This window comes from Akanthomyces muscarius, chromosome 2 (genome assembly GCF_028009165.1).
Source record: "Akanthomyces muscarius strain Ve6 chromosome 2, whole genome shotgun sequence".
Lineage (NCBI taxonomy): Eukaryota > Fungi > Ascomycota > Sordariomycetes > Hypocreales > Cordycipitaceae > Akanthomyces > Akanthomyces muscarius.
This window is the reverse complement of record NC_079242.1, coordinates 3,904,126-3,930,949: the sequence shown is the minus strand read 5'-3', so window position 1 is coordinate 3,930,949 and position 26,824 is coordinate 3,904,126. Positions and strand designations below refer to the sequence as shown.

The 26,824-nt window shown below is 54.0% G+C and overlaps 7 protein-coding genes across 7 annotated transcripts; 6 read left to right on the top strand and 1 right to left on the bottom strand.

The window, feature by feature from the left end:
• Window positions 1–412: 412 nt before the first annotated feature.
• LMH87_004416 (uncharacterized protein) lies at window positions 413–1,968 on the top strand (the record flags this gene model as incomplete). Its single annotated transcript, XM_056195628.1, has 6 exons — window positions 413–459; window positions 527–953; window positions 1,072–1,230; window positions 1,334–1,389; window positions 1,471–1,584; window positions 1,764–1,968. The coding sequence occupies 6 exons, from the start codon at window positions 413–415 to the stop codon at window positions 1,966–1,968; spliced, it is 1,008 nt and encodes a 335-aa protein (XP_056049238.1).
• An 8,271-nt stretch (window positions 1,969–10,239) lies between these two features.
• Window positions 10,240–11,491, top strand: LMH87_004415 (uncharacterized protein; the record flags this gene model as incomplete). The annotated part of the gene is made up of 5 exons (XM_056195627.1): window positions 10,240–10,260; window positions 10,327–10,416; window positions 10,469–10,531; window positions 11,307–11,348; window positions 11,405–11,491. 5 exons carry the CDS (start codon window positions 10,240–10,242, stop codon window positions 11,489–11,491), a joined length of 303 nt encoding a protein of 100 aa, XP_056049237.1.
• Window positions 11,492–13,240: 1,749 nt separating this feature from the next.
• On the top strand, window positions 13,241–14,260 carry LMH87_004414 (uncharacterized protein; the record flags this gene model as incomplete). The annotated part of the gene is made up of 1 exon (XM_056195626.1): window positions 13,241–14,260. One exon carries the CDS (start codon window positions 13,241–13,243, stop codon window positions 14,258–14,260), a length of 1,020 nt encoding a protein of 339 aa, XP_056049236.1.
• A 4,537-nt stretch (window positions 14,261–18,797) lies between these two features.
• Window positions 18,798–20,138, top strand: LMH87_004413 (uncharacterized protein; the record flags this gene model as incomplete). The annotated part of the gene is made up of 2 exons (XM_056195625.1): window positions 18,798–19,099; window positions 19,532–20,138. 2 exons carry the CDS (start codon window positions 18,798–18,800, stop codon window positions 20,136–20,138), a joined length of 909 nt encoding a protein of 302 aa, XP_056049235.1.
• Window positions 20,139–20,532: 394 nt separating this feature from the next.
• LMH87_004412 (uncharacterized protein) lies at window positions 20,533–22,011 on the top strand (the record flags this gene model as incomplete). Its single annotated transcript, XM_056195624.1, has 10 exons — window positions 20,533–20,595; window positions 20,670–20,712; window positions 20,825–20,912; window positions 20,964–21,035; window positions 21,095–21,128; window positions 21,185–21,398; window positions 21,473–21,564; window positions 21,614–21,748; window positions 21,809–21,918; window positions 21,990–22,011. 10 exons carry the CDS (start codon window positions 20,533–20,535, stop codon window positions 22,009–22,011), a joined length of 873 nt encoding a protein of 290 aa, XP_056049234.1.
• An 869-nt stretch (window positions 22,012–22,880) lies between these two features.
• Window positions 22,881–23,606, top strand: LMH87_004411 (uncharacterized protein; the record flags this gene model as incomplete). The annotated part of the gene is made up of 3 exons (XM_056195623.1): window positions 22,881–22,883; window positions 22,964–23,157; window positions 23,228–23,606. 3 exons carry the CDS (start codon window positions 22,881–22,883, stop codon window positions 23,604–23,606), a joined length of 576 nt encoding a protein of 191 aa, XP_056049233.1.
• A 458-nt stretch (window positions 23,607–24,064) lies between these two features.
• On the bottom strand, window positions 24,065–24,983 carry LMH87_004410 (uncharacterized protein; the record flags this gene model as incomplete). Its single annotated transcript, XM_056195622.1, has 3 exons — window positions 24,065–24,366; window positions 24,458–24,759; window positions 24,823–24,983. 3 exons carry the CDS (start codon window positions 24,981–24,983, stop codon window positions 24,065–24,067), a joined length of 765 nt encoding a protein of 254 aa, XP_056049232.1.
• Window positions 24,984–26,824: the final 1,841 nt, after the last annotated feature.

Genomic DNA, 26,824 nt, shown 5'->3' with positions numbered 1-26,824 from the left:
TTCTACAGATGCCTATTGAAGCCCAATGTGATAGTAACTATATATGTACTATCTACCAAAAGAATTACGCATGGTTTTTATCCGTCACTCTGCCTCGCGCTGTATATATTTCCAGGTGCTCGTTTGCATGGGCTCCTCTAGGGTAGGCTACGTCATAACAAAGCCGACACCGAAAATCGCGAAGCATAGAGAGGACCGATTTTAGGGAAGTTTTAATGTCTATTTACTTGGCATAATTCTTGTCGTGGTATAATATAGCCTGTGTAACCATGTCCTAGCGCTGTAGCCCCAGGATTTGCTGAAGCCGGTTTCGGACGGCGTCTCTCAAAGTCGCGCGGGGCGACAGCTCCAACACTCGCAGCAATATCCGTGGCGTTGCAACAGAGATTGAGGGCACATCAACACCGCAAACATGGAGATCGTCATGGTAGGGGCCTGCTACTTGGATACCATCTTAAAGTAAGTCTGTCCCCCCTGCGCACGTCGTTTTGATTGATCGGACGCTGACCTCGCCTGCGCAACTTAGCGTACCACACTACCCAGAGGAGGACACAAAACTACGAGCCTCCAATCTGGAGACAAGACGCGGTGGCAACTGTGCAAACTCGCTAGAAGTCCTCCAGCAGCTTACCGTGCGTCACGGCGATGATAAAGGTGCCCGGCAAATTTCCTCAAGAAACCGCCTGCATCTGGTCGCATGTCTACCAAAGCAGGACGGTCGAGCGGCACAGCAAGTGATGCAGTCGTTTGGTGATGACACGATCGTTAGCTTCAAGCACTGCCTCTACCGCGAGGAAGCCACCGAGGCGGCGAGCAGCTACATCATACGAAGCATGGAGACGGGCAGCCGAACGCTTGTCAACTACAACGCGCTCGACGAAATGACTGTCGCAGAGTTTGAGGCCATCGCTCGTGATTTCGAAACCGAGGGCAAGTCTTGGTGGCACTTTGAGGTACGCATCACAGATGCTCAGGGAGAGATGGGGGGAAACTATTGCCAGCCCCAGACTCCCAGTGCAACCTGAGGATTCCCGTGAGAAGAAGGAGTCTCATCTAATGTCATGCAACTAGGGTCGCATACCGGAAACCACGCTTGAGTGTATTCGGGTCTTGCGCCACCTCCTGCCAGGATCCAAAATCAGCGTCGAGGTCGAGAAGCCAGGGAGAGAAGGCCTGCGTGAGCTGGCTGCCGAGGCAGATGTTGTCTTCTACTCCAAAGTGTGGGCAGAGGTATGTCGCGAGCGAACAAATAATTACACAACATGACCCTTTGTGAGACGGGGTTCCTCGTTGACGTACAGTTCTGATTTTTAATTCGCATTGTTAAATACAGGAGAGCGGGTACGATTCCGCAATGGCTTGTCTGACGACCGAGCCCAGAGGGCAAGCGTACGTTCCGTGCTTCCTTTTCTTTGTGCCCTTGCAATCAGCTGCAGTCCTTTACAAATCTAACCATGCGCCGTTATTCAGATCCCTGTCCCTGTGCCCTTGGGGAGCTGGGGGCGCCTATGCAGTGTCTCACTTGTCCGGAGACCAGATTCACTGTCCCGTCGAGCAGCAGCCTGACGAGATTACCGTAGTAGAGTATGTCTCTCTTTCCTTTTTTTTCTTTCTTTCTCCATCCTTTCCCCCACCGATTGCGAGGAGATTGATGGGGGGGCGTCTGTCACATAAGCGAGAATAAGAGAAAAGAAACGACTTAGGCACCCGCCATGGATGAGACAAAAGAGCCCAAAGCAGCTAACATAAGCCGAAAAATATAGCTCTGTGGGAGCAGGAGATACCTTTATTGCCGGAATGCTTCACGGATTGACTACAGGTAGCGACGAGAATGCGCCTTGGGATGCGCGTCGCTGTGTGCGCTTTGCGGTCGACTTGGCTACGTTGAAGGTGCAGCGCGAGGGCTTCGCCGGTCTGGGTGACGACATTCTACACTCTCCACCGCGCGGGCCTGTGACGAGAGCGTGATGTCGGCGTGCTTTGTATCTAGCAGAAGCAAATAAACCGCGCAAAGCGACTGTCCGATGCCGAAATGCTAGCGAACAGCTTCCTTTTCGGTGTCTTGTCACGACTTGTGTTCCCCCCCCCCCCGACCTACCGGAGGTGTGTGTGTCATCTTTGTTAGGTTGGCCTGGTCAATACGGGAAGAAATAGCTGAGATCTGAGAATTTGCCTTTTCTTTTTTGCGCTGTCGCAAAATTTGAGACATTCAAGGAACTCTCGTCGCGATCCGTTAGTTAGACAGTAATACGACGGTACTAGTCATAGTACAAAGAAAAAAAGAGCTATGTGGCTCTGCGCTTGTGCTACATGAAAATGGCAAATCTTGAGGCGGTGAAACAAACAGAGAGTTTTGCAGTGTGTGAGGGCAAAACGTTTTGTCGGGAAGACTTGAACTTGATGTTAGTTACAGGGTGAGTTGCAGTCATTGTGGACTTTCAACTCGGCGGCCCTCCTGCATACCAGTCGCGCTGTTTGAGCACCGCGAAGGTTCGCCCTGAGTGTCTTGGGTTTTGGTGGTCCCTAGGTCACGGATATCCTACACGCCGTCAGTCCGGATAGATGTCGCCAAATCGCCGCCCTCGAAACAATCATAGTCAAAACTTCCCCGTCCTGGCTAGGAGCGTGATGGAGAAGGTCAGGGCCATGACCGTGCGGCTAGGAAATGGCGGGCGCCAGCGCCGCACTCTTTGTTTCGCAGTGTTTCGTTGGTGCAACACGGGCGAGCTCCGAAAAGGCACCTTCTGTGTGCTCTCCCGACAAGAGGAATGCTTTGAGATTGCTTTTGAAGTCTGCAAGGGCTACACAGCAGCCGCAATAATCTAGTGCAACAACCACCGCCTGAATGTGGCGTTGCGACAAAGAAAGTCAGGCAAATATACGGTCTGCCAGGAGACTGCGCCTGCACAGGCAAACAAGAAGAAAAAAAGTGACCTGTCAGGACGTTAATGATGTGAATGCTCTCCAACGCCAATGCGAAAGCACTGCCAGCGCAGCCAGAGTTCGGGTCCCAGTAGCCAAGGCCTAGCCGGCACATAGAGCTCGGCGGGAAGGCATATGCAATGCCTCCGGGCATGCGATTTTAATATGCTTGCTGCCTATGGATAATCTCCCACCTCTGTATGGACTGCCATGGCTGGATGGTCAGCAAAAAAAGTGACCGAGGGCTCTGCTAGCTCGGTAACGGGCTGTCAGGAGGAAACTGCACGATCTCGCATGCGGAAATCCATAAGTATGAGATTGTCATAAAGTTATCTGCACCCCAGTACCACCAAGTAAGCTGTTCTGGAGGGCGTGCACGACTTTGGCTAAATTGGCTGCATGGTGGGACGCCCTCCCAAAGACCCCAACTTATTGAGGAGAGAAGGAGAAATGCTGTCGGCTCTGTGGGCAAAAAGAGACACTGGGACACTCTTCCAAATTAAGTGCAGACTTGGGCTGGGGGTGTCTCAGCTCTCCAATCCCTCCCCCAGTTTGCCCAGGCATCTGTGGCTTGCTCGGTGCTTACTGGTACAGGACCCGGCTGGTGGCGAGAGAGCAGCCCAGATGGGCGGGCGAGTTGGGGGTTTGGTTGCGACCTTGTACCCTGCACGATGCATTGAACCCGTCTCAAAAAATCCTCTGTTCCGCTTTTAGACATATTCCGTCTGGAAAGCCGCCCAAGCCTTCCTTGCTATGCAGAGAGCCGGTCGTCCTCTAGATCGTCACCGAAGGGGGGTGTGCTCTTTTGCTAGTGCCATTACCGCTGCAGCTAATTAAGCTGCGAAGGGCACAAGGGCAGCCCATTGCTGCGTGCCTGGCGCTGATCAGCGTGTTTGCTAAGTCACGCAGATGGCTTGCTGGCTGGCAGGTGGCAGGCTATCTGGAGCCTTTAATGTTTGGCGAAGTGGCAGTTTGTCGGCCGCATGGCGGTGGCCCCTGTGAAAGCGGCGGTGTTGGCCCATGGAGTGCAAGGTACATGACGGTGATGGTGATGGCAAGTCCAGTGTTGCATATCATCCATCTATCCCACACACCCACCACCGGGTTGCGATGACCACGCCGAACTGCGCTGGCTTGCTTGCCAAGAACAGCATGAGAAAAGTAAGACCTGGTTACTCAATCATTCTCGGTGGTAGGTGATTGGGTGAGTACGACAATCTTTGAGCTCAAAGAGAGAGGAGGAGATGGCCCCCCTTGCAAATGCCACGTGATGGGAATTTCTAGTTGTTGACGATGCCCTTGATGACTCAAATTCGGGCAGGGGAAGCGAGTGACGTCGGTTCCGAGGGTCCATTTTCTGGCTGCAAGGGTGGCTGGGAGTCCCTCAGCATCAGGTGTGATTGGACTGGCACTCAAAAGAGGCATTATTAGCACTCTCTGTATAAGCTCCACGATGTAGTTTCAAGCCTCCCACTGAGTTCGACGCAAGCCCCGCGTAATAAGACAGTAGCATAGCCTGGATCGCTTCCGGACACTGGTAATACTCTGACAAAGGGACTGTCGAGAAACTTGGCTTTTTTTTGTTTTTGTTTGCATGTACCGCTGGACGGGTCGCCGCAACCAGGGTGTCAATGCATGCGCTTTAAAGAACCACAAAATCCATTGCACACTGACGAATTCGTTGCCTGTCGAAAGGGAGAGTCCAAGCCATCCTTGCCGCGTGATTTCTCTTTCCTGAAAGTGTGGTCCCCAAAGACATGGCGTAACGGTAAGTGTACGAAAGACGGCGCCCGCTTCCAGGAATGGAAATTAATTACAGGTAGAGCTGCGTCGGGGAGCTCGCACCGGGGTGCAGGAACTAGTTGTTTAAAATATCAAAACGTGTGTCATGGCACTCCCGGCTAGCAGATTAGGCAGGGCAGGTTGGCAGGGTTGGTTTCGAGGTGGGATTTCAGCCTCAGCGGGCGGTGAGTGGCATCATCAAACTCGAACAGCGCCCTTCTTGCTGGGGCCAAGGAGAAAATTTCCAACTGTCAGCCGATGGCCAGACGAGACCCGGACGAGGGACCAGCAAGATGGAGAATATGACGGAGGTGCCATCGGGGGGGCCGCTACCTCTCATGTGGACCCTGTACCGACGGGGGGATCGTCCGTGGTCCGGTCATGGGCAGACTTGGATGGGCTCTGTCCAGTGGGAACGCGTGGGTAGTCGTTCTAAACTCGGCAGGTCCCTGATGAGCAAAGGACAGAAGTACCAGTAGCGTGTGCCCATCAGCAGAGTTGAGCAATGTTGTAGCGAAGAGTGTGAGCTGAGCTGGGTAAGAGTGACGGCGGTGAAAATCTTTGCTCGTAATCGCTTCTTTTTGTTTCTCACCCAGCTTCTCGGCAAATGGTTGGTGGGAATCACCATGATCTCGTCAGCAGGCACCACTTCAAGATTCAAAGGAATCGCAGAGGGCAGTTCCCACGAAGAAGCGGTCCACACACAGCATGGCAGGGCGGCACAGCCGGCAAACAACGGATGGGAAAGCGGCTCTGGTGCTGCTGTCATGTAGTGCAGTAGGCGGCGTGAACTTTGCTGCTTAGTGAGTGGTAGGGCGAGCGATGCAACTCGGCTGAGCACAAGAATGCGGGTGTCTAGATAAGGCGCCAATGATAATGGGGCATTGAGTTTTAGATCACGGCTCATCCATTTGACCGTCGAGCGCTGCATGCAATGTTGCGCTACCGAAGTACTGAAATACCTGGGCTGGTATGACTTATGCCGTTTGTGTCAAGACGCAAGGTTTCAACAGGAAGAGCCACGATTGGGAATGGATAGCGGTATTCGGATTACTGAGGCTGTCGCAACATCGGGCTTCACTCAGCCTTGGCACTTTGAGCGAGCCATGTTATTTCGTTATCCACTCCTCGTAGGTTTTGGTATGCGCTGAGAAGATCGGTTGAGAGTCAGGTGGCATCTCGTAAGGAGAAGGAACAATCCAACATGGCACTGGTAGCTGAGTGTATCGTGGATTGGTGACGAGTCACGACAAAGTAGCATTACCGCACGGGAGCAACGGAACGTCGAGTTTTAGCCGAGTCGGGGTAGAGAGGGGCGTGTGGAGGCAGGAGTAGGATACAAGGTCGAGCCCAGGAGGCCGGGATCATGCAGTGCTAGCCTGCCGCACCACTGGCAACGCCGCAAGCTTGCCTGTGAGTGCTGTGTATGAGAGAGAGAGAGAGAGTGTGTGTGTGCGTGTACCAGTATTCGTACTGGTACTGTACGGTGGCGTCGAGAGCGCCATGTAGGCTGCAGGCCGTCTCAGGCCTAGGCGGCGGGGAAAAGAGATGAGGAAAAGCGTGTGAGTGGTGCCGTCGTGGTGTGTGAAGGAGGAGTTGGGCGACAGGTCCACCACGAGCGGCCCAACAAAAGAAATATCAGATTAAAACCTGGCAGAGACATGCTACCCGAGAGGGGAGATGGATGGTCTCACTGCGTCCCGTGGCGACGACAGATGTGTTGGAGGGTGAAAGCCACCCATACTCTGGTAGCGCATTATGACAAGACTCTCGCTCCACTCACGCCAATACTGTAATGAAAAAATAAAATAAAAATAATGACATGAAACCTTGTATCCCACTGGCGCCGCAAACAGGTCTGAAGATTAGAGTCGTATTCAGCATCTTTTCCCTCAGGCCCACCGAGCACGGTTCCAGAGTGGTCCTACTGGGTAGTAAAATATCAGTACTCCGTACCCATCAGTATGTTGAAATGCCCTAGGCGTAGTTCTAAGCAGGGAGCATGCCGAGATTACATGCGTAGATTTGGATACGGGAGCAAGGAAAGAGCACAGGCGCAGGTGTCGGCCTTGTTGTCTCCTAGTTCTTCCATCGTGACGCCACCAAAGAACCTTGTATGTACCCGTCGTTCTGAACAGTATTCTGAACAGTACTCTGTACGGACGGATATTTTGAGTGTAATTTCAGGGCGCCAAAGTGATTCCGCAACGACATGTGCCCCCGCCCCATTAAGCTCTTGTGAAAATGCCAGTCAGTGTGCCTATTTACCAATAGTAATGTAAAGAAGGCTAGGCGGGATTATCTTGCAGGCAGTCCGCAACCTGCAAGCCGGCCTCATACCTCTGTCGCCGAGATGCCCACCTGCTATTCGTAGTTGCTGCGTTTAGTGCAAGGCCCTAGAACGGTATTACAGGTCACACCCGCAAGATTTCCAAGACCAGGAAAGCGCTGTCACAGAGGGAGGGGGGGGCGTGCCAGCGGCTACTGTTACGGTGCAACAGAAAAGCTGGGCTTTAAAATACCACGATGGCAAATGGCACAATATGGTGGAGTGGGTATTGGAGGGAATAGCAAGAAAAGGGCAGGGGCTCCCGGTAAAGTGGTCAGTCGTTAGAAGAAACAAAAAGTAATGTCCAGATGAGGCACATGGGCAGGGCCGCGGGTGCGGAACGGGGACCGCCATGGTTTGCATCTTGAATTCAACCTTACAGATAGCAGCAGCCATGGACCAAGCTGTCTCAAACAGGTGCCTTCGTCGGCTTTGGTCAAACTACTACGCGTGGCTCATGATACGAGCAGTTGTTAGTATTTGCTTCTTAATCTTTACCGAGCCAGAAAGCGGACCGGACATTCCGCCGCAAAGAGAATAGATGGAGGGACCAAGGGCTCGTTTCCCTTTCCCCAGCGCATTGGCAGCACGTTTGCCGTCGCTCGGGCACCAGGTCTCACATGCACAACGGGGGTGGCCAGACCAGCGAAATGGAATATGTTCATCTCGATTTGTATTGCAAGCACCGAAATCGCAACCGTCCTGTCAGCGCCATGCGGCGCACCCTACGTACTCGTAACGGCTTGCACGGCAAAGCAAGCCACATGTGAGGCACGACAGCACGGCATTGCCGCTTTTAATGGCCCTGCCCCGTGTCATGGCACGGGGCCGGCGTACTGGTAAGGTTGCTGCTGTTGTCTGGTACGGATACTGGTAAGTAGCGCCGCCGCCAAGCACGAGGAGAGTTCATCAATGTGCAGCGATAGCCCCAAAGCTAAAACGGGATGTCGACCGACGACAACTCTTTTCAGCAGGCAAGATGAGTAGGCGACGCTGGGTTGGACAACCCGTCACTCTGTCCAAGGCTCTCCTGCAACTTGGCTAGCTGGGGCTATGGCTGCTTACTTTTGCATTTCGTTTGGGGCTCCTCGGTAGCGCGTCCCAATATTGCAGGGCACGGCTTTCGGAGGCCCATGGATGGACCAGGCTACGGCTTGGCCTTGTATGACATGGTTTTGTATGGCTCTCGTTCGTCGTGTGTCTGTTGGCAACCGCATGGCTGGCAGGGACACACACACAACCCACGCCAACGGCACCACAACGCACTAGGCCTTGTCTAGGGGCATACAACGAGCGGCTAATAATAAAGTGACGACTAGGGGGGCTGCTGGAGAGAAACCGAAGCCTTGCAGGCTGGCTGGCAGCCCAAGCAGCCCACCAGAAGCCAGCCAGCTTTTGCGTCGCCCCGCCAGAATTTGCTCGAGCACGCAGGGCTAAAGAACCCAGAGGACAGTTGACGGTGGGCTTTTCGCGCCCATCAGTGGCGGGGCCTGAGGCTTGAGCCGCTTGAGCAATTCCGGATTGTCAAGTTTCCCCGTTACAACGAGACACGAGTGTGTGGTGAGTTGCCGTGCTGAACTGAATTGACGTCCCCCTCCACTTCACACCACCCCTACCCTCTTGACTCCGTACATACATGGCAACTCTGATTACCGACAATTTTTGTTTTCTTGTCCAGTTTGCTTTGAGCTCCCACTACCGGGGTCTATGCTGCAGAACGCACGTAGCCTCTGTCATGAGGAAATGATCACAGCGCCACCAAAGCGAAACACAGTATCCGTACCAGTGTCACAATTCGGAAAGCGAATGCGCTACGTGGTAGGTATTTGTCGGACTGACCCGACATGCGTTGCCCGCCATTTATAGTGTAATTTGCTTCTGCCGTGACAAAGAGCCCTGGACGCTTGGATGCTGGCTGCGACTGTTGCCAGCTCTTGTGAGTCTCAACCGGGGCCCGCCTCGCAGGTCTACCAAGGCGATTCGTTTCGAGGCTCCGTCGGAAAGCTCGCGATTGGGATGGGTTTGAGCGAAAAAGGCAGAGGCGCACGACGAGAATGCTGAGGCTGGCAAATGGTGACACGGCTATGCCGCCACCGACCTATATCATGGCTTGAATATCTCCGAGATCTGCTCGTTGGCTGCAACACGTAATTTACACAATGCTTTCTGCAGTGCTGTGTCCTCTGGGGGATGAAACCAGACAAGCGGCAGGCCACATATGCTGCTCGTCAGGCGACGAGACCTGGTGGAGGCAACCTGCTGCATCGTTGATGTGTATCCTGGCAATCACACCGTGAGACCTGGAGCTTGCATACAGCGTACCAGTAGGGAGCAGAGAGAGTCACAAGCCCATGCAACAAGATGGCCAACCAGCACTGGTATCTGGGTTGATGTCTGCGAATGTGTTTCGGGGGTTCACGCCGCGCTGCGCCGCCGCCGCCGCCGCCCACCGGGGCGGGGCCCCGCTTCCGCTGTGAGGGCCGTGTGGCAAGCAGGTTGCAGGCGTGACTGACCGCCACAGGCCAAATAGAACAAAATAAAGAAAATTGATTAAATTAAATGGGTCGATAGACGGGTTAAACTTTGACGGATAACAGAAGAGCAAAAGATGGGCGCGCGGCGCAGGAATCCTGCTCCGTTTCGCTGGCTGGGAGACACGGCAAATGGCTGTGTGGGTGGGTTTGTGATGTTTTAGTGGGTGCTGGACGCTGTAATGCTGCACCATGCGCTGCAAGTTGCGCCGCTAAAAGGAGCCAAAAGTGCTACGGTCAGTGTGGGTGACGCTGTGATTAGCGGCCGTCACAGGGGCGGGACCGCTAATAACAACAATTGGCCTGTGTTGCCCGGCCTTTGTGCCTACCTGCCTACTGGTACCTACTGGGTACTGAGCCGCTGGGTTGTGAGCTTGTGATGGCGTGTTGCTGGCTGGCCGCCTCTTTTGGCCAGGCTTGCTGGCTGCATGACAAAGCCTCCCGCCAGCGCCCTGTAGGCGCTCCACCGAAGCCCAAGGTACAGCGCGCTGGACCACCTGAGCACGCCTGCTGGTTGCTGCTGTGCGTGGATGGATGGGGTGGAGCGCTGGGAGGCTTGACAGCCGGCAATAGCACAGCCAAGCGTGCGACCTGCAAACTAGCAAACCCGCCCTCCTCCTCGCCCAGCTCGCCGGTGGGCGTGGTCTGGAACCGACCATTTCGTTGAAACAGGAGATGGGTACACATCTCAGGCATGTAAGCGTTCATCATCATCATCGATTCCGACACCGTGATAGCTGATTACCCCATCATTGCACGCAGCAGCAGCACTGCAGACAGAGCAAAACTCAGCTGGTTTCGCCACTGAACGCACGGCATGCAGGCCTGGGAAGGAAACGAGCATTGCTTCGTGTGAATCTTTGCTCCGGCACAAAGCTGCTGCTTCTCCATAATACTGAATCAGACCTGCCTCCTCCTCAAGAAGATATCGCCCTGGTATCCTGGTCATGCAGACAACGCACCCGTGGTTCGTCCTGCCTTGCTAGCCTTGCCTCGTCAGCGTCGGGACGGATTCCCCAGCGTGAGAACTCAGCAATACGGTGCAAACCCCCTGGAGAGTGGCACACACCAAAAGTTGATGAGATCGGCTTCGTTTACAACCCTCAAGGCTACATTGGCTTGCTGCTGGCTGCCCTCCTTTTGCTACGCCAACGCCCAAGACACCCTGTCGCGGGTGGTTGTGGGGAGGCACACGCCTAGCCGTTAAAAGGGTGTGCGTAGTCCAGCCCGGCAGCGGATGGGCAAATGGCGGGCTCATCAACGTCCATCAGCACCACGCGGAAAAGAAGGAGCAAAACGAAAGTGATGTGCATGCAACTCCAAGGATGGACATGTCGGTGGCCCTGCGACAATGACTGTCTCCCCCTCCCCACCGGCACCCGCTTCCAATCCAAGACAGCATCAGCTAGCATGGCTTGCTCTCTGTCCCTCTCGACCTTTGTCCCGGGAGCTGGAGACTCCCCCACTCACGAGCCTCGTTGCGTTTGAATCCTCATTCCCAAGAAACTTCGGCAGGGTCTGGGCCCACGCCCACTGTCCTCACGCCACCCTCCAGATTAGGCCCTCTCGACTCTTGTCCGCGGCACGCGAATGGTTGTTGCAGAGTCTGGGTTACCGCTATCCCAACACCACAGAGTGTCTCCAGCAACTCCCTTCCACAACCCATTAGGCAAGAAGAGCCTTCCTCAATTTTAGTCTATCTGACTTTTTGTTGCTGGCCTAGCTGCTGCAATTGGCTTCAGGCGGGTAAAGCGGGGATCGGCTGGCGCTGGCTGGTTGGTCTGGTATTCTTTACGAGCTGCTGAACTATCGATTCCTGCCGCTAACTCGCTCGTTGTAGAAACCGCGACATCCTTTTGTCATTGATTGCCAGACCTGGCCTGTTACATGGAAACTCTCCGCAGGCGGTGGTCAACGAAAACGCTAACCAACGGCATGCACTCATATTTGGCATTCCCGACCTCCACAGCAAACATTGTCCAAGAGCCGTGTTGACTAGTTGTGTTGGTACTCGGTAGCCCGTGATTATCACTCCCGATCCCTGTTCCAGCGTCAAGCACTTGCTTGCACCGTGGATTACCCAAAAAGCGGAACCGGCTCTGTTACTTGGAGCGCCACAAGAAAACCCTAGCTGTGACTAGAGGAATACCCTTGACAGAATACACATGGTCCCACGCGGGACTGAATGGTACAGCGCAATTGTGCCGCAGGACGGAGCACGATGCCGCTCGCAACCTGCGCGGCTGTGTTACGGTCTTGATGCAAAGCAAAGCCAATGAAAAAAAGAATTAAAAAAAAAAGTCACGGAAGCTCCACAAGGTCGCCACACTTTTTTCGACGACACGCCATCGACAAGCAAGACTCACTCGGCTGGCGCTGCGCTATTGTTGCGCCCCTCTGCTTCTCCGCCGCCAGGGCATTGGCGCCGCTCAAATGGAAGCTATTTCTCCATCCCTTCTGCTGGTCTGGTTCTGATCCATTAAACAGGTCCTGCACCTGGAATCCATCTGATGAGACACCCCTTGCACGCCTACCCCGTATGACGCAGCCCGTTTTCTCTTTCTATCAGCGTCCACACAAGCCATTCCAGGCAGGCATGGACGGCAATTCTTGGCTCTGGAGGGGTGGCTTCGAAGACTTGCCCACGGCGTGGGTTACTTGCAGCATGGAGCAGAAATGTTGAAGCATAAAATATGATATCGAAGGACGAGAACCCAACTGCCCAGGATCTTGGCGTATCTCCCAAAAAAAACAAACCGACCCTGCTGTGCACATTGACAAGAATAACTCGCTTTCCAGCAACACGGCGTCGTGCCAAGTATTACCTCACGGAGCACCCCTGCAGCGACTCATGGACTCGGCGTCTTTCCCCAGGCTAGTCACCCACACGTTTGGCGACTCCAAGGATTGATGCCTGCATGCATTCATCACACTGCTCACCAACCGCCGAGCTTGCTCCAGGCACAGAAAGCCGACTAGCGATGCACGGTCGACGCGGTGTGTGTGCGTGTGTGTGTGTGTGCTGCAGCGGTGTCAAGCCATCAAGCCCGACAAAGGCGAAAAGAACGGCCAGACCCCTGTTCGTGGCTGGAAAGGCTGGTACTTGGGCTGCTTTCTGGCTGGCCCACACCAAGATCCAGAAGACCTGATGGGGGGGTGTGCGTTTTGCCATGTCTTCAAATTGAATCTGGCGTTGCACTAGCTCAACCTACCTATTCTATAACCTACCGCCGGGCTTTGATCTACCTCTTTCCTGTTTGAACACCATGACCCAACTCCCGCCCCTGCGGTCCCGTACGACACTCCCCTTGGAGCTAATAAACGCCCCTTTCGATTTCGCCCTATTTGCTCCTTGTCGTTGCCATGAACTTGCAACCATACTTAATCCACGTTGGATCCATTCCTCCTCGGCCTTGGTTCTTTTATTTCTCACATCGACTGAAAGCTTCTTCATTCGACGGGACGACTTATTAGGCACACAGTTGCAATCAGCAAAGAGCTTTGCCCGTGTACAGCGGACAGCTCTCACCACCACCAACCTTGAGCAACCATTTAAATACACCCCCACCATCAACCTCGCATCACCACCACATCTAAGCAACGGCGAGACGGCAAGATGATGCAGCAACCAGCTTATGGGATGCCCACGCAAAATGGCGTAGGCTTTCCGCAACAAATGTACTACGATGATTTTTACATGGGCCAAGCAGTTGGCCGCCGACTTTCACGAGGATCGATGGGACAACGAGCCGGTACAGCTATGCGAGTTATGAAGCCTACCAGCGCCAACAACAGCCCCAGATCCGTCATGGCTGCCAGGAGGAGGACCATGATGAACGATGGAACCAACACCCGCCGTCAGCAGCAAATCCTGGAATATCTCAACACTGCTCAAAATCTGGGGCCACCCAGACAAGATGCCATGACCAGCCAAGGTCGACCGTTGAGCTGGCATCCGTCTTCACATCTCCTCGCTCCTCAACCCAACTTCCAACATACACCCGGCACCAACCCTCTCTCTACCCCTAACATGTACACCGACTACCACGACATGTACTTTGGTGCTGGTCCGCAATATTCTCCAATGGTCGAGTCGTATTCCACCAACACGTCTCCCGCTTCAACCTTTTCGCCACTACCGGCTGCCTTTCCGCCTCTGGAGAACGACCAGTACTTTGGTGCCGAGGGCTGGGAGATGACGCAGAAACCTGAAGCTTTCTACACACCGACCGAGGAGGGACAAATGTTCCCCAACTCGTTTCCATCCGGCATGGAATCTGGCCAAATGCAAGGCAACAACAGCGCCGAGTGGAACAACTTTATCATGCACGGCTTCAACAGGACCTCGCCTCCTACACCAGAGACGTTCCTCCAACCACCACAGCAGCAGGCGCCTACGCAAGAGAGAGCAGGTTCCTTCACTCAGGTAGAGCCTGCAGAGGAGGAGGAAGGCGAGATCTTGGTTGGAATGGGCTTGTACGATACCCCAGACAAGCATCAGGAAGACCCGCAGCTCAACAACTATCGGTCAACTGTGTCGTCTCTGCTGGGCTCGACGTTTCGCCACCCGGAGCCTGTGGGCAAGGGCTTAAAGCTGGAGGAGACTTGGGAGCCTCCCAAGTCTGAAGATGAAGACGACGACTCGGACGACGGGAAGGACGCCGAAGGCGAAGAAGAAGCAGCGGGCACTGCTTAAAGCCAACTCAACTTAATATTCTCACCTGTTTTTTTTATTTATGCGCATACCACTTTTGGGGAATTTGGCAGGCAAATAATTTTAGGATACCAAGCGTTGTTTTTGGGAAAATATCATGGGCATACAACACAGCATAGAAGCAAGGCATATGGGACAACTGCATAGCACATCACGGGATTTGCGACGGAGTTTATGTACTGGGAGCTGAAACACAGCACCCCAAAGTCTTTTTGTACGGATTTTGCTTTTTTCCCTTCATTATATAGAAAATCTATCTGACAAGACTAGAATCTTGAGAGTTGGCCAGGATAGCCAGAGTTTGCATCCACTACCAGTCATGCCTAATGTATGAAAGCGTGCACGGTTTTTTTTTTCTTTCCCAATGAGCGATTGACTTTGACCAGGGCTCCAATTTGGCCGGGCAGCGCCGGCGAGGTTGCATGATTGGACAGTCCCGCCGTTGTTGTGCTTCAAACAGAGTTTCTTGGTACATGCCAGTACATCGGAGAAGGGGAGACGAGAAAGCAGCGGGAGCGTGTGAAAGAAGGGCGTGCATCCAAGACATTTGGCGTTGAGGATGGCGCCGGCGGTGTCACCCCTCCCCCCCTCCTTGGCTCGCACACCCCCATTGCACTTCTGTACTCAGTAGAACTGTCGCACGACGCAGTCAGTACAAGGAAGAGAAAAGCTTCTGTACAATGTCTGCCGTTGCGCATCACACCAATCACTTTGACTCCTTGTTTCCATATTCTTCCATTTTCGGATTTTCTGTGATCAAGGCCCGACGACGCCATGAGCGAAGCCGGGGGGTTGGACAGGAACATGGGGGCAAGGGGGGGGGCTTTGCCAATAACAGGGCCCAGTAGCGACGACGGCTACTGGGTATGATTTCACCTCGTCACTGGCAGGATGTGTTTCTTTGCACTATGCCTGGGATATACTCCTCTTTGATTAATGCAGGGGGGGAAAGGGCACACAGAGAAATGCATGGGTTTTCTCTCCTGTTGGTGACAAATCTCAGGAGCGCGTTCATTGCAAGGAGAGAGCCTATACTCATTAAATTATTCAAAGAATGAGACTTGAAATCCGTGTACGCGCCAAGACAAGAGGGACGACAACAACAACCTCGAGTGCTCAAACTAGGCCCTGCGACAAAAGGGAACACACTACGCTGCGCTTTTTTCTACGCGAGGTGGTTCGGGTAGGAACTCCTGTATCTGTGTTTGCCTCGAGGGTAGGGGACAACGCCGCTGCAGGTTTTCTGCGTTGCCACTTGTATTGGCGAAAACCAAGAATGAACCACTTTGAGATTTTGCCCGTAAGAAAAACAAAAGACGGCTTCTTTTATTGGGTTTTGAGGAAAGCAAAAGAAGACATCGCGGAGAAGAAACTCAAAGTGAGGTCTCTGAACACTTTGATAACGTCTGCTTGGGTGCGGTCTTCAAAGAGCACACGATGCGTACAATGCTCGCGTACAAGCCCCAACGTCTCTTGCCTACGCCACTGGAGCGGTGAAGTTGTGCAACAGGTTCTTTGCACAAAAGAGGTTGCTCAGTGTTTTTCGTGACCGGGGTCATCCTGTAGCTAATCCCGCCCTCCTTTCACTTTTCGAGGTGATCTGCTCAAGGTAGCGAATCAGGGCCACAAAGCAATCAACTTTTGGGGGGACCGCCTGCAGAGAGTAACTACATGTGAGCTTGTGATTGCTGCGGTAAAGGTTCCCCTTCACAGCGCAGTGACATGCATTGCCCATCCACCGGCCACCGTCACGCCTCGCACTCCACCATGTTGCAAAAAAAAGAGCATCCGAAAACATGGGCGCTCGGCGAACGCGCACGCCCCCCTCCCCGCAAAGGCAATTTTTTTTGGTAGATTTTGGTGGCGGCGAAGACAATGGGGAGGGGGGAGGTTTGAGGGGGGCCAAAACGGACGGTCCATTAATAGTATGCCGGGTGCCTAGTCAATTTAGTCACCAGCGCCTCTCCGTTGCGTTGCGTGCTGGTAGCTTGATCCGCTGTCGGATCACGTACTGGTAATACTGGGTATGTGGTGGTATTCGAGACAAATAGGCAAGTCACTTGCGACTGCAGAAGCGAACAATACCGTGGAGCAAGTTATTAGGCATGGCTACTGCCCAGTATGCGTAGTGAGCGGAATACGCCGTTCTGATTCATTGCCAACGATTCAAGCCGTTTGAGACAAAAAGTCTTGGGGTTATAACAAGCCCTTGGTCGAGGCATAATGGGGGATATGGGACAGGCCCTGCCGCCGTCCTCGGTCATTGCCCGTCGCAGTGAGGAAGTGACGCCACAGGCCTGGCTGACACAGAGTTTTTGGGTATCACAGCAGCGCAAAAGGGCTTTTCTTACTAGTCAGCTAGCCCAGCCAGCCCTGCACCGCTTTTGCGATGACGAGGCTTTTTGAAGGTGGAGGAGGAGGAGGCAAGGTTTGTAGTCGACCTGCCGTAGCAAGTAAAGAGTCTCCCCCCGCCCCCTTGCACGAGTAAGCCTTTGGTGACAACCACAATAATCACAAAACAAAAGGGAATTAATTGCTGGCATTTCTCTCTCTCTCGCTCAGTACTCCGTAGCCTGCCACAGTGATGGGGAATAAAAAAAGAAAGAAAAAAAACCTTGGCATTCTAGAATCGAGTCGGAACAAGCGGATAGAGTGGGTGAAAAGAGGGTACCCTAATCATAGCAGAGAAGACCAGTTATGCCCAGTAGGCTCAAGGGAAAGGGGTGGACGTAGGCATATGTTGGCGTTGTCTCTCTTGCTCGCTCCTTTATTACTACCGAGGCATAACAGTCATCGTCATTGCATGTTGGGCGATGCGGGATTTCTCATATTCGCCCGAGTAGACCCCGCGCTATTCAATGTTGGATGTCCACGAGCCTTTTTGCAACAAGTCATCGTCTTCATAAAGAACCAGCGACGCCGTACGAGCAAGTTTTCTTTTCCAACTGGGACTGGGGGACTGGGGCTGGGAAGCTCACGCTCACGCACCCCCCCCAGAGAGTAGGGTACGTGAATGGCCTGTTCGCCTCACCTGAGGGGCAGCACGATGGGGCAAGAGGAAAACTAGATTGATTTGCATGTTGCTCAATTGGAGCCTCGTAGTTTGAATTGAAGCGTTTCCACACTGGCTTGACCAGGACGGGGCGGGTTGGAGGAGGGGGGGGGGGGGGGGGGGGGGTTCGCCCCGGCCGGTGGCTGTTCCCTTCGGCAAGTGCCTTGAAAGCTAATGAAAAGCCTCTTTTCTTTTTCCGTTGTCGAGCGCACCTGAAAATCGTGAACGAGGAGTGGATATATCAGAAAAGCAGTGACAATGTAGAGTGAGTAGGAGAACGAGGATAATTCATCATGGGCCGTCGGTTGAAAGAGAAAGAGTTTGAAGAGGCCCTTTTGTGGTTCCGAGCAGTATCAAGTTTGCCGAGCAGCTACTGGTAGTCCCAGGATACTTTGCATTTGCCTGCAAGTAGACGGACAAATGACCAATTTAGAGATATCCGGAAGGGTTAGCAGCACGTGCAGCGTTGCAGTTCCAGGATGTGACTATGACGCAGAAGCGGCTTTGGAACCTAGTTCGATATGTGATGCCGATAATGCACCTCTGTATCAGATGCAGGATGGTTGGATAGGTACCAGTAGAGGCGGGACATCTGTAGATTGATGTTTGTACTGGTACACCGCCAATACCGTGCATGAATCGGCAGGATTTTTGTTGCAGGCCAAGCTGCAAACCGTCCGTTAGCTCGACGGCGGCGGCGGCGGCGCTCCACCAGTACTAAAAACAAGCTCGGGTAAATAGCATTTGATATTGTTCAACCTTCTCTAATAAGTACTGGAGTTAGTTACAGACTGCCGCTGTGGCACAACGCCGAGCCTGTGACCACGGTAGGCAGGCGGTATTGGGCTATTGCAGACGCTAAAAGTCGTGCAGCTGCCGCTAAATCATGTGTAGTAGAGATTTGAAACCAGTAGGTACGGAGTAGGAAGTAACTTATTATCAGTAGATCCTGGCAGAAATCACACGCTGTCGCTGCAGGCATGGATGGAGGGAGCATGACCATTGACCACTCGCTGCTCAGAATAGTTACCCAGGCAAGCAAGCAAGTACCTGCGCCACTGGATGCTTCAGCCACCAAGCACCACCGCTAGCCAGCCATCCATCCACCATCCATCCACCATCCATTCACCATCCACCATCCATCCACCATCCATTCACCATCCATCCGTCCGCCCGTATTGGCAAACTTTTCTTCGTCTCTCTTCACCCCTCCATCAACCACATTAACCACATTAATAAAAGACAAATACAACCACAAACCCCAGCGCGCCGCAGCCACCCACCAGGCCCCGGCTGCATTACCATCGTTTATTTTCTCGCCCAGCCAACGAATCCACTTCGCTTCCCCAACGCCACGAGCAATAAGCGAAGCAGCAGTCAAACAATAGCGACGTAGCAGCGCATGTGCACCACCACAGACACACATGCACATACACATACGGCACACACACACAAACGCAAACTCTCATGGTCCAGTACATCTTTACTCCATGGCGCGATCGTCAGGAGCTGCTCCTCGTCCGCGACCAGCTCTACGCCGACAGACGCCTCCCCAAGCACGACGAACCGGACCGTGATGCTCGTCGTGCCCGTCAGCACCTCGCCGTCGCCCGCATCTCCATGTGGGTGCAGCGAGGCAGCTGCCCGCACATGGTGGAGTCGACCGCCCTGCTCTTCGCCGCCGTCCTGAGCGATGAGATTGCCGCTACCCAGAGCGCTGGCTCGTCCACCTACGCGGTCCGAGCTGCTTATTCGGCGGCCTTTAGTCGGTGAGTTTTGTTCCCAGTATTTTTCCTTCTCCCCCTTGCCCTTCTCGCCTGTCTCTAGCTTGCCCGTTTTTCGAAACTGCGCCATTCTTGTGCTTCTAGCGGCGCCCTGCCTACATCGGGCGGACCCCGAGTGCGAAAACACTGGTACATTTCATTTCGGCAAACCAGACCGGAATGGCCTATGCCGATAGACCCTGGGGCGGAAGGGAAGAGAGATGGAGGATTTGAAAAGGAGTCCCGACTTCATATCTGCGACCCCAGCGCCGCAGAAGCACAAAGACCGGCGTGCACGAAGACGACCATGGCCCCCAAACCGTCCCAACAATGCACCGAGATTGGGCACGGCGAAACAGAGACCAGGGTGGAGATCGAAACATGCGACAGGCTTCCAGATTATGCTAACTTGCTGGGCCATGTTCCTCTCCCCTACAGATTTGTTACAGGCCTCCTAGATGGCCACCAGGACAAGCTCCGCAAGCAGAGCATGTATTCCATCGCCAAGGTGATTGGCCTGCCGGCCACATTTGTCGAGCTGCGCCACCAGGCCACCCACGAGCAGCTGCCTTCTCTCGCCAAGTTGCGCCCAGCTGCGCACAGGGCCCTCGACTGGATCTGGGACTATTACTGGAAGCAGCTCGATCAGGGCGGCGACGGCGCAACTCCGGTGCAGGATCCTTGTAAAGGGGCGGTACTTGGATACCTGCGCGAGGAGGACGAGCAGCGTAGGCAGGCAATGCTTGCGCGCGAGCTCAGTAAATGGGAGATGAACGAGCTCATGGCTACCATAAAGGATCTGCAGACGACGCTCCCTGGCAACCAGGTATTCCTAAAATGCATGAAGCTCAAGCAGGAGCTTATCGCCCTGGAAAAGGTCAAACTCCAAGCACCAGCTGTCATGGAAGCTGATGCTCTTGTTCAAGGGGAGCAGCCGACAGTGCTCGAAGCACACGGTGTCGAGGCAGAAGAGTCTGACGAGGACGACATTGGCTGGTCCAAATACCAAGGACAATGGAAGCCAAAGCCAATTGGCATCGTATAACGTACTGCATTGCACGTAGGGCGTTTTTTTCCTTTTCTACAAGATACCCCATCTCCGAGCTATACTGGCGTAGACCACTCACTCCATCTCACCACCAAATGCGACAACACATAAATCCTGCTGCGCGGAAGCGCTGAAAAATAAAGTATGATAACAAATGAATACAAGACAATGATTTTTGCCAGGACGAAATCGTAAAGTAGCTCTCGCATCGTACTAACCGTCGTCCGTCCCAAGAACGATGCTTACAAATCGACGCCATATTTGTGGATGACCTCAGAGCTTCACCTAGCTTACCTCTCCCCGCCTACCCGTTGTCTGACAGCTCTCCGTCGATAGGTTGCCGCGAATAAACAAACGCAGCATTTCATCTTACGTGCGCCAGTGTGAACTGATGAACAGGCTTATCCCGCGACGACCCTTTTTACGACAGAATATCGGGTACCTCTCTGCAGCTGTAAGCTTCTCTTCCCCCATCACACAACCCATCCCCACTGTGCATGTACCCCAGAAGTGCTAATGTGTTGATAGCTCGCTGTCTCTCGCGCCATGCATATACAATCGATTCCCATGTGTAAGTTTCGTCAGGGGCGGGAGGCGCTGATATGAACAAAAGGGGACGGTGAGGTGATGCCCGGAAGATGTTGGCTTGTGAGGTGGATGAACAATGCTAACCCGCGTTGTAGGGGTTGGCACCAGCAACAACTATGCCTACCTCGTTGTCGACGAAAAATCCAAGGATGCCGTCATCATTGACCCGGCCAATCCCCCCGAGTATGCACTGCCGGATAAAGACGAACGTAGCGGGGACTGACTATGTTGTAGGGTCGCGCCGGTTCTGAAGGATGCCACGGCCGCTGGCAAGATTAACCTAACGAGCATCGTCAACACTCACCAGTATGACACTCTTTTCAAAATCACGATTCGCAGGAATGGAGAACTAATGGAGTGCCTAGCCACTGGGACCATGCGGGCGGTAACAAGAAGCTGGTAAGCTCTCTCATCTGCGTTCCATGGAGATAAGACGGTACTCACACGACCCGCAGCTCGAGGATCTCGGCAACCCCAAACTTAACATCATCGGCGGCAAAGACTGCGAAGGCGTCACCCAGACCCCGAAGCACGAGGAGGTCTTCAAGATTGGCGAGATTTCCGTCAAGGCTGTCCACACGCCCTGCCACACCCAGGACAGCATCTGCTACTACATGGAGGACAGCACGGGCAAGGCCGTCTTTACCGGCGACACGCTCTTCATCAGTGGTGAGTATTGCCCTCTTTTGAACCTCCGATTCTCTTTCTTGGAACTAGGTTCGCATGGCTAATTGGGTGCTTAGGATGCGGCCGGTTCTTTGAAGGCAATGCCGCCGAGATGCACGAGGCACTGAACAAGCGTCTGGCCGCCCTGCCGGAAGACACTGTGGTCTATGTAAGTCTTGCCACCTGGCTTGACAGAGGCTGAGCTAATAAGGATGCAGCCCGGTCACGAATACACCAAGGCCAACGTCCAGTTTGCCATTTCTGTTTTGCAGAGCGAGCCCGTCAAGGCACTGCAAGACTTTGCCGAGAACAACAAGGTCACCACGGGCAAATTTACCATTGGCGACGAAAAGGTGCGCGCATTCACCTCACCCACAAACGTATACGGGAATGCAAGGGCTGACCGTGACTAGAAACACAATGTCTTTATGCGCCTCGACGATCCTGTCGTGCAAAAGGCCACTGGCGCAACCGAGCCCGTCGAGGTCATGGCCCAGCTGCGCGAGATGAAGAACAGCTTCAAGTGAGAAGTAAATCTGGCTCCCTGCTGCTTGACCACTACCCAGACGACAGCGCTGACTCGAGCCATCATAGGCCACCCGAGCCCAAAATGTAGAAGTAATATAGTTGTTTGCTCATGATGTTGTTTTTCTAGGTGGAGGATGCTGGCGAGGCAATATCTATGGTTCATTCCGGGGATAGGAGGCAAATGAATATGGAACAAGTTATGGATATAGGAGCGGGCGCGGGTTGTCAAACAAAGAACATTTGTAAAAAAGTCACGAGAGGCGAGGAAATGTCTCCAAGAACAGACAGGCAGAGCTGGACGAGCCAGCACAAGCCGCAGGCCGCTCACTGGAATCAAGACGCGTTTTTTGAAGGAAAAACGAATCTTGACTTGTGTTTGCTATTGCTTCACTGTCCACACTTGCTCGCCCTGGTGAAGAAAGAGGCGGCAAGCTCTAGCAAATTTTGAAGCGAGTATTTCATAAACGAAGTTTTCGTCCGGTTCACAGTCGATTCGGCATTTCACGTGGCGAGAGAGAATAATATCCCATCGGTTTCAGCGCTCTGAAAGCAATCCGTGTCGACCAGGGTTCATGTTAAATCCAATTGGAGACTTGCGAGTAGTGGTAGTATTCGCCGTCGATCCAACACATGAACGGGGATCGTCGGAGTCAAAGAGTTGCGCCGCAGTTATTCTCTGCAAAACAGGCAGGGAAGCATGTAACATTCTGCTCTGTAGAGGGAGGAAGAGGAATCAAGAGAAAAGAAAAGAGTTTTGTACGCTAGAGCTGTTGGAGTGGGTTCAGGTGAATCTGCACCGTTTTAATCCTCATTTGGCACTGTGTGGCGGCACTGTCCGGGACTGTGATGTGAATTGCATCACCGAGCTTCGCGACCCCGTCCATCCCCATCGCGAAGCACAACGGGGGCCGCTTGGCGCAAGAAGCTACTTTGCAAACCACTTTTCAATTCGCCCACATGGTAAGTAGCATGCCCTCTTCTCCACGGAAACGTTACCCATTTCTTTTCGATATGTGCTAATGCCGTTTTGCTCGACACAGCCACCGAAGCGCAAGCCCGCGGCCGCAGTCGGCGGTGCGCCGAAAGCACCGCGGCAGTCCAAGCTCGCCAAGGAGCACAACGTGTCCGCGCAGGAGGAAAACGAAATCAAGGAAGCCTATAGCCTCTTTGCGGAGCCCATGGACGGGGAAAAGAATGGTGTGCTGCCGATTGACGATGTCAAGTCTGCCTTGATGTGCGTCCCCTCTCCCTCTCTCTCTCACTCTCGGCCTGATACCTTCTGCGGTGCTAATAAAAAAAAACAGTGCTCTCGGAATACCGCCCTCCTCCCCCGCCGAGCTCAGAGAGTTCATCTCCATCCTCGACCCCGACGGCGACGGCTACGCGACCTATGAACCGTTCTTCGCCATTGCCGCGCTCAAGTTCCACAGCCAGGACCAGGGCGCGACGCACCAGGCCGAGGTCGACGAGGCGTTTGCGCTGTTCACGAACCACCAGGAAGGAGGAGCGGGCGCGATCACGCTGGCGCACCTGCGGCGCGTGGCGGCGGTGCTCAAGGAGGACGTCGACGAGGAGCTGCTCAAGGACATGATCCTCGAGGCCAACGGCGGGGCGGGCGTGGCGCGGGGCGTGCGCATGGACGAGTTTGAGGAGGTGATGCGGAGGGCGGGCGTGTGGCGGTGACAAAAGAAGAGGCAGGAGGATCATGGGATGAACGTTTGCTGTATAGATTGCTTTCTGGGCGTTCGGGGGGTCTGCATACGGGGTGGCCTGGGGCTAGCATGGCGTTTGGTCGGATTTTTTATTTCCTTTACTTCTTTCACAAGGGACTGACTCTATACATGACAACATGTTCCATCTGCGTTCTAGGTTTCCCAGTGTCGGCGCCGTGACATTATGAATCTTGCAATATGCGCCGTGACATTGCATGCTTTTCATTCTGAGAGACCAGCTAATGCTTGTAATCCAAACTCGACTAATTCTACCGTGGACCACGCGAAAACAAAACAAGAACAAGAAAAAAAAAACGCCGCGGGAGCTGATCCCTTGTATATCCCCGTCTTGTAAAAGATCCCAAGACTATGCCCAAAACAAAATACACATGCATCACGCCGTCAAAGGAAGCCTTTTCCAGCTCGTTTTCATTGCGGCGACTGAATAGACACCTTTGGCGCGTCTCCCGTCACGGGAGAGTCCTCCGGCGAGCCGAGCTTCTGCGCGTCCACCAGGCCCTGCAGCTCCGGCGGCACCTTGAAGCCCTCGTGGTCGGCGTGCTTTTTGTAAAAGTAGTTTTCGGAGCGCGTCTGCAGCTCGGCGGGGAGCTCGCGGAGGATGCACTCAAACAGCGCGTCGATGGATTTCTGCTTGCTGGCGTCGCGGTTCCAGACGGTGATGAGGTGAAACTTGAAGCGGACCGAGAGGCCGACGCCGCAGAGCTGGTCATCTGTGTGTGTACTTGTCAGTTCAAGCGTACGTTGTCAAATTTCTTGTAAATGATGGGACGGTAGATGGGAAGGCTGGAAAGGCAAACGCACTCTCGTCCAACGCAGCCTCGAGCTGTTCGCCAATGGCCAGCAGCTGCACCTTGGTCCATATCTCCGGCCCTTGGGCGCGGGGCACGCGAAACGTCCAGCTGCCGCCGTTGATGTTGCGGCGGTCCTCCCAGACGGGGCGGAAGCCGGCCTTGAAGAGGTATATCGACTCGCGCATCTTGATCTGCTCGACGGGGGTGTTGTTGTTGTAGCGCCAAAAGTCCTGGACCGACTCGATCTGGGAGCCGAGCTGCTCGAGCTGGACCTTGTACTCGCCGTCGGCCGGGTTGTGGTCTTTGGATTGGCTGCGGGCACTGTTAGCCTTTGTCTTGCAAATACCAGAAACAGGCCAAGGGGATGGTACATGCCGGTCGAAATAGACGTTCCAGTAGTGCTGCGTCGGGAGCGGCCGCATCGTCTTGAGAAAGTTGCGCTTGGCATCGTCGCGCTGCTCGGCGGGCGAGTTGGTCTCTGGGTTCTGGGACAGGCCCGAGAGATTGCGGGTGAAGAGCTGCGGGCGGGCGGCCATGTTGGGACGATTTCTTCTTTCCTGGAGATGAGGTTGTAAAGTAGAAGAAGAAGAAGAATTAGAAAAGGGGAAAGAAATAGTCCAAGGAGCAGAAGACAAAGACGTCGAGATACAAAGCCACGAAATCGGCCCAAGCTTGGTGGTCTGGAGAGGAGGGGCTGGCGGCTAAAGAGGGACGTACCAGTACGCAGAGGTACGAACGGTCGAAGCACGCTAGACAGCTGCTTTGTCGCGGCCGTCGGGGAGGCGTCGGGTGGGGAGGGGGGATGGCTTGGGGGGGATGGGATGAGGAGGGGCAGATCTGGGTCAACTTGGCGGCTTCATTGCTGGCTCGAGATTTCTGATTTGATTTTTCCCATCAGAACAGAGCTGCAATTGCTATCGAGGCATGCTGCAGAAAATCCAAGCTCGACAGCAGATTTACGGCCCCCTCTACCTCGCTGCAGGACATGGGCATCCTTGGCACCCGTTGAAGCACGGATCCGTTGTTCGCCAAACAGCAAACATCACCCGCCCCAGCAGGATGAAGCAACCCCCATCTTGAAACAGCCACTGCGTCGCTGATATGCCTGACGAAATTGCAACACCAAGCATAGTATTGGCTTTTATCAGCACTGCTAAACTTGGTGCAGGATATTTCTGTCCAGTCTTGTGCCGTCCCCGGCCCTGAAACATTGATGGTGCCGTGACGGGGTGTGCCGAAGCACATCCGATTCGCGCTCTTGACGCCATGCGTAACCCAGCATAGCCGTCCTTGTCAGATCTACACAAACATGTCACATAGTCGGGCAAATCTGCTTCTGCGGTCCTTGATCTTCCGCGGCCCGGCACGAAGCCACGCAAAATGGCGGCAAGGACAGCAATGACCTGGATCCCATCCTTTTTGCCTGCGAATGGAGTGGTCGGCAACGAAAGCCAGATATCGATGTTGCGCGTTGTACAGCGCGGCGGAAGTGTAGCAGAGACTCTGTTGCCCTCGAATCATTCCACACGCCACTCCATCCATGCTTTGGAGTTGTCCCGCGGGCGACTTCTAGCAAACGACAAATCAGCCGGTTTAGGTTTCTCCTTGCACAAGACTCATGGAATAGTGCATCGGCTGGTCCCAGAGATGTACTAGTTACTCGCTTCTAAAGGACAAAGCACCGCCCTAGTCACCGGCACCGCGCAGTCCACCGCAAGATAGCCAGCAATCACTGCCGACCCAAGAGTAAGCCGCAGTTCTCATGCAGGTCCCTCTCGGCAACATCTCTCAAACGCACAGCTGCCGGTCTGGGCTCTGCAGTGCCGTACCTCATCGAGATGGCGCCGCGAATTTGGGCTCTAGTGGCGAGGAGTGCGAGACCAACGACGAGTGAAGAAGCCCAGCCCATGCAGAGGGCCATCTCTATCCTAGCCATAGTCTTGTCAATAGCGCCTCGTCTGGGAGTCTCGCAAGTCTCGTAGCCTACTCTTGCGGCGCCGGCTCGTCGCCCGGCGTTTGGCCTCTGCAACCACCGACCGAAACCCCACGCTTACACCGGACCACGCCTCCGCCCCAGAAAACTAGCTAAATGAAGCTTAAAGCTCGCACTTGGATGCGGATTCTTAGGATCCGGTGCAAACACAAGCGAGCCATCATATTAGTATTGCGTTTGTTGACCGCCGCTTCTTGGCCCGGATGTTCGAGACCCCTTCCCGTTGGAGGCGGTTTCACACCACACCGGTTGTTGAGGATGCTCCATTGCTGCCTTGTGCGCGAATTACATGAAATAAAAAAGCATGCCATGGCAGCCTTGTTTGCAGTTCGTTTCCATCCTTTCCCATGTTCTTAGCGCTTATGTTCTGCCAAGGGAGTATAG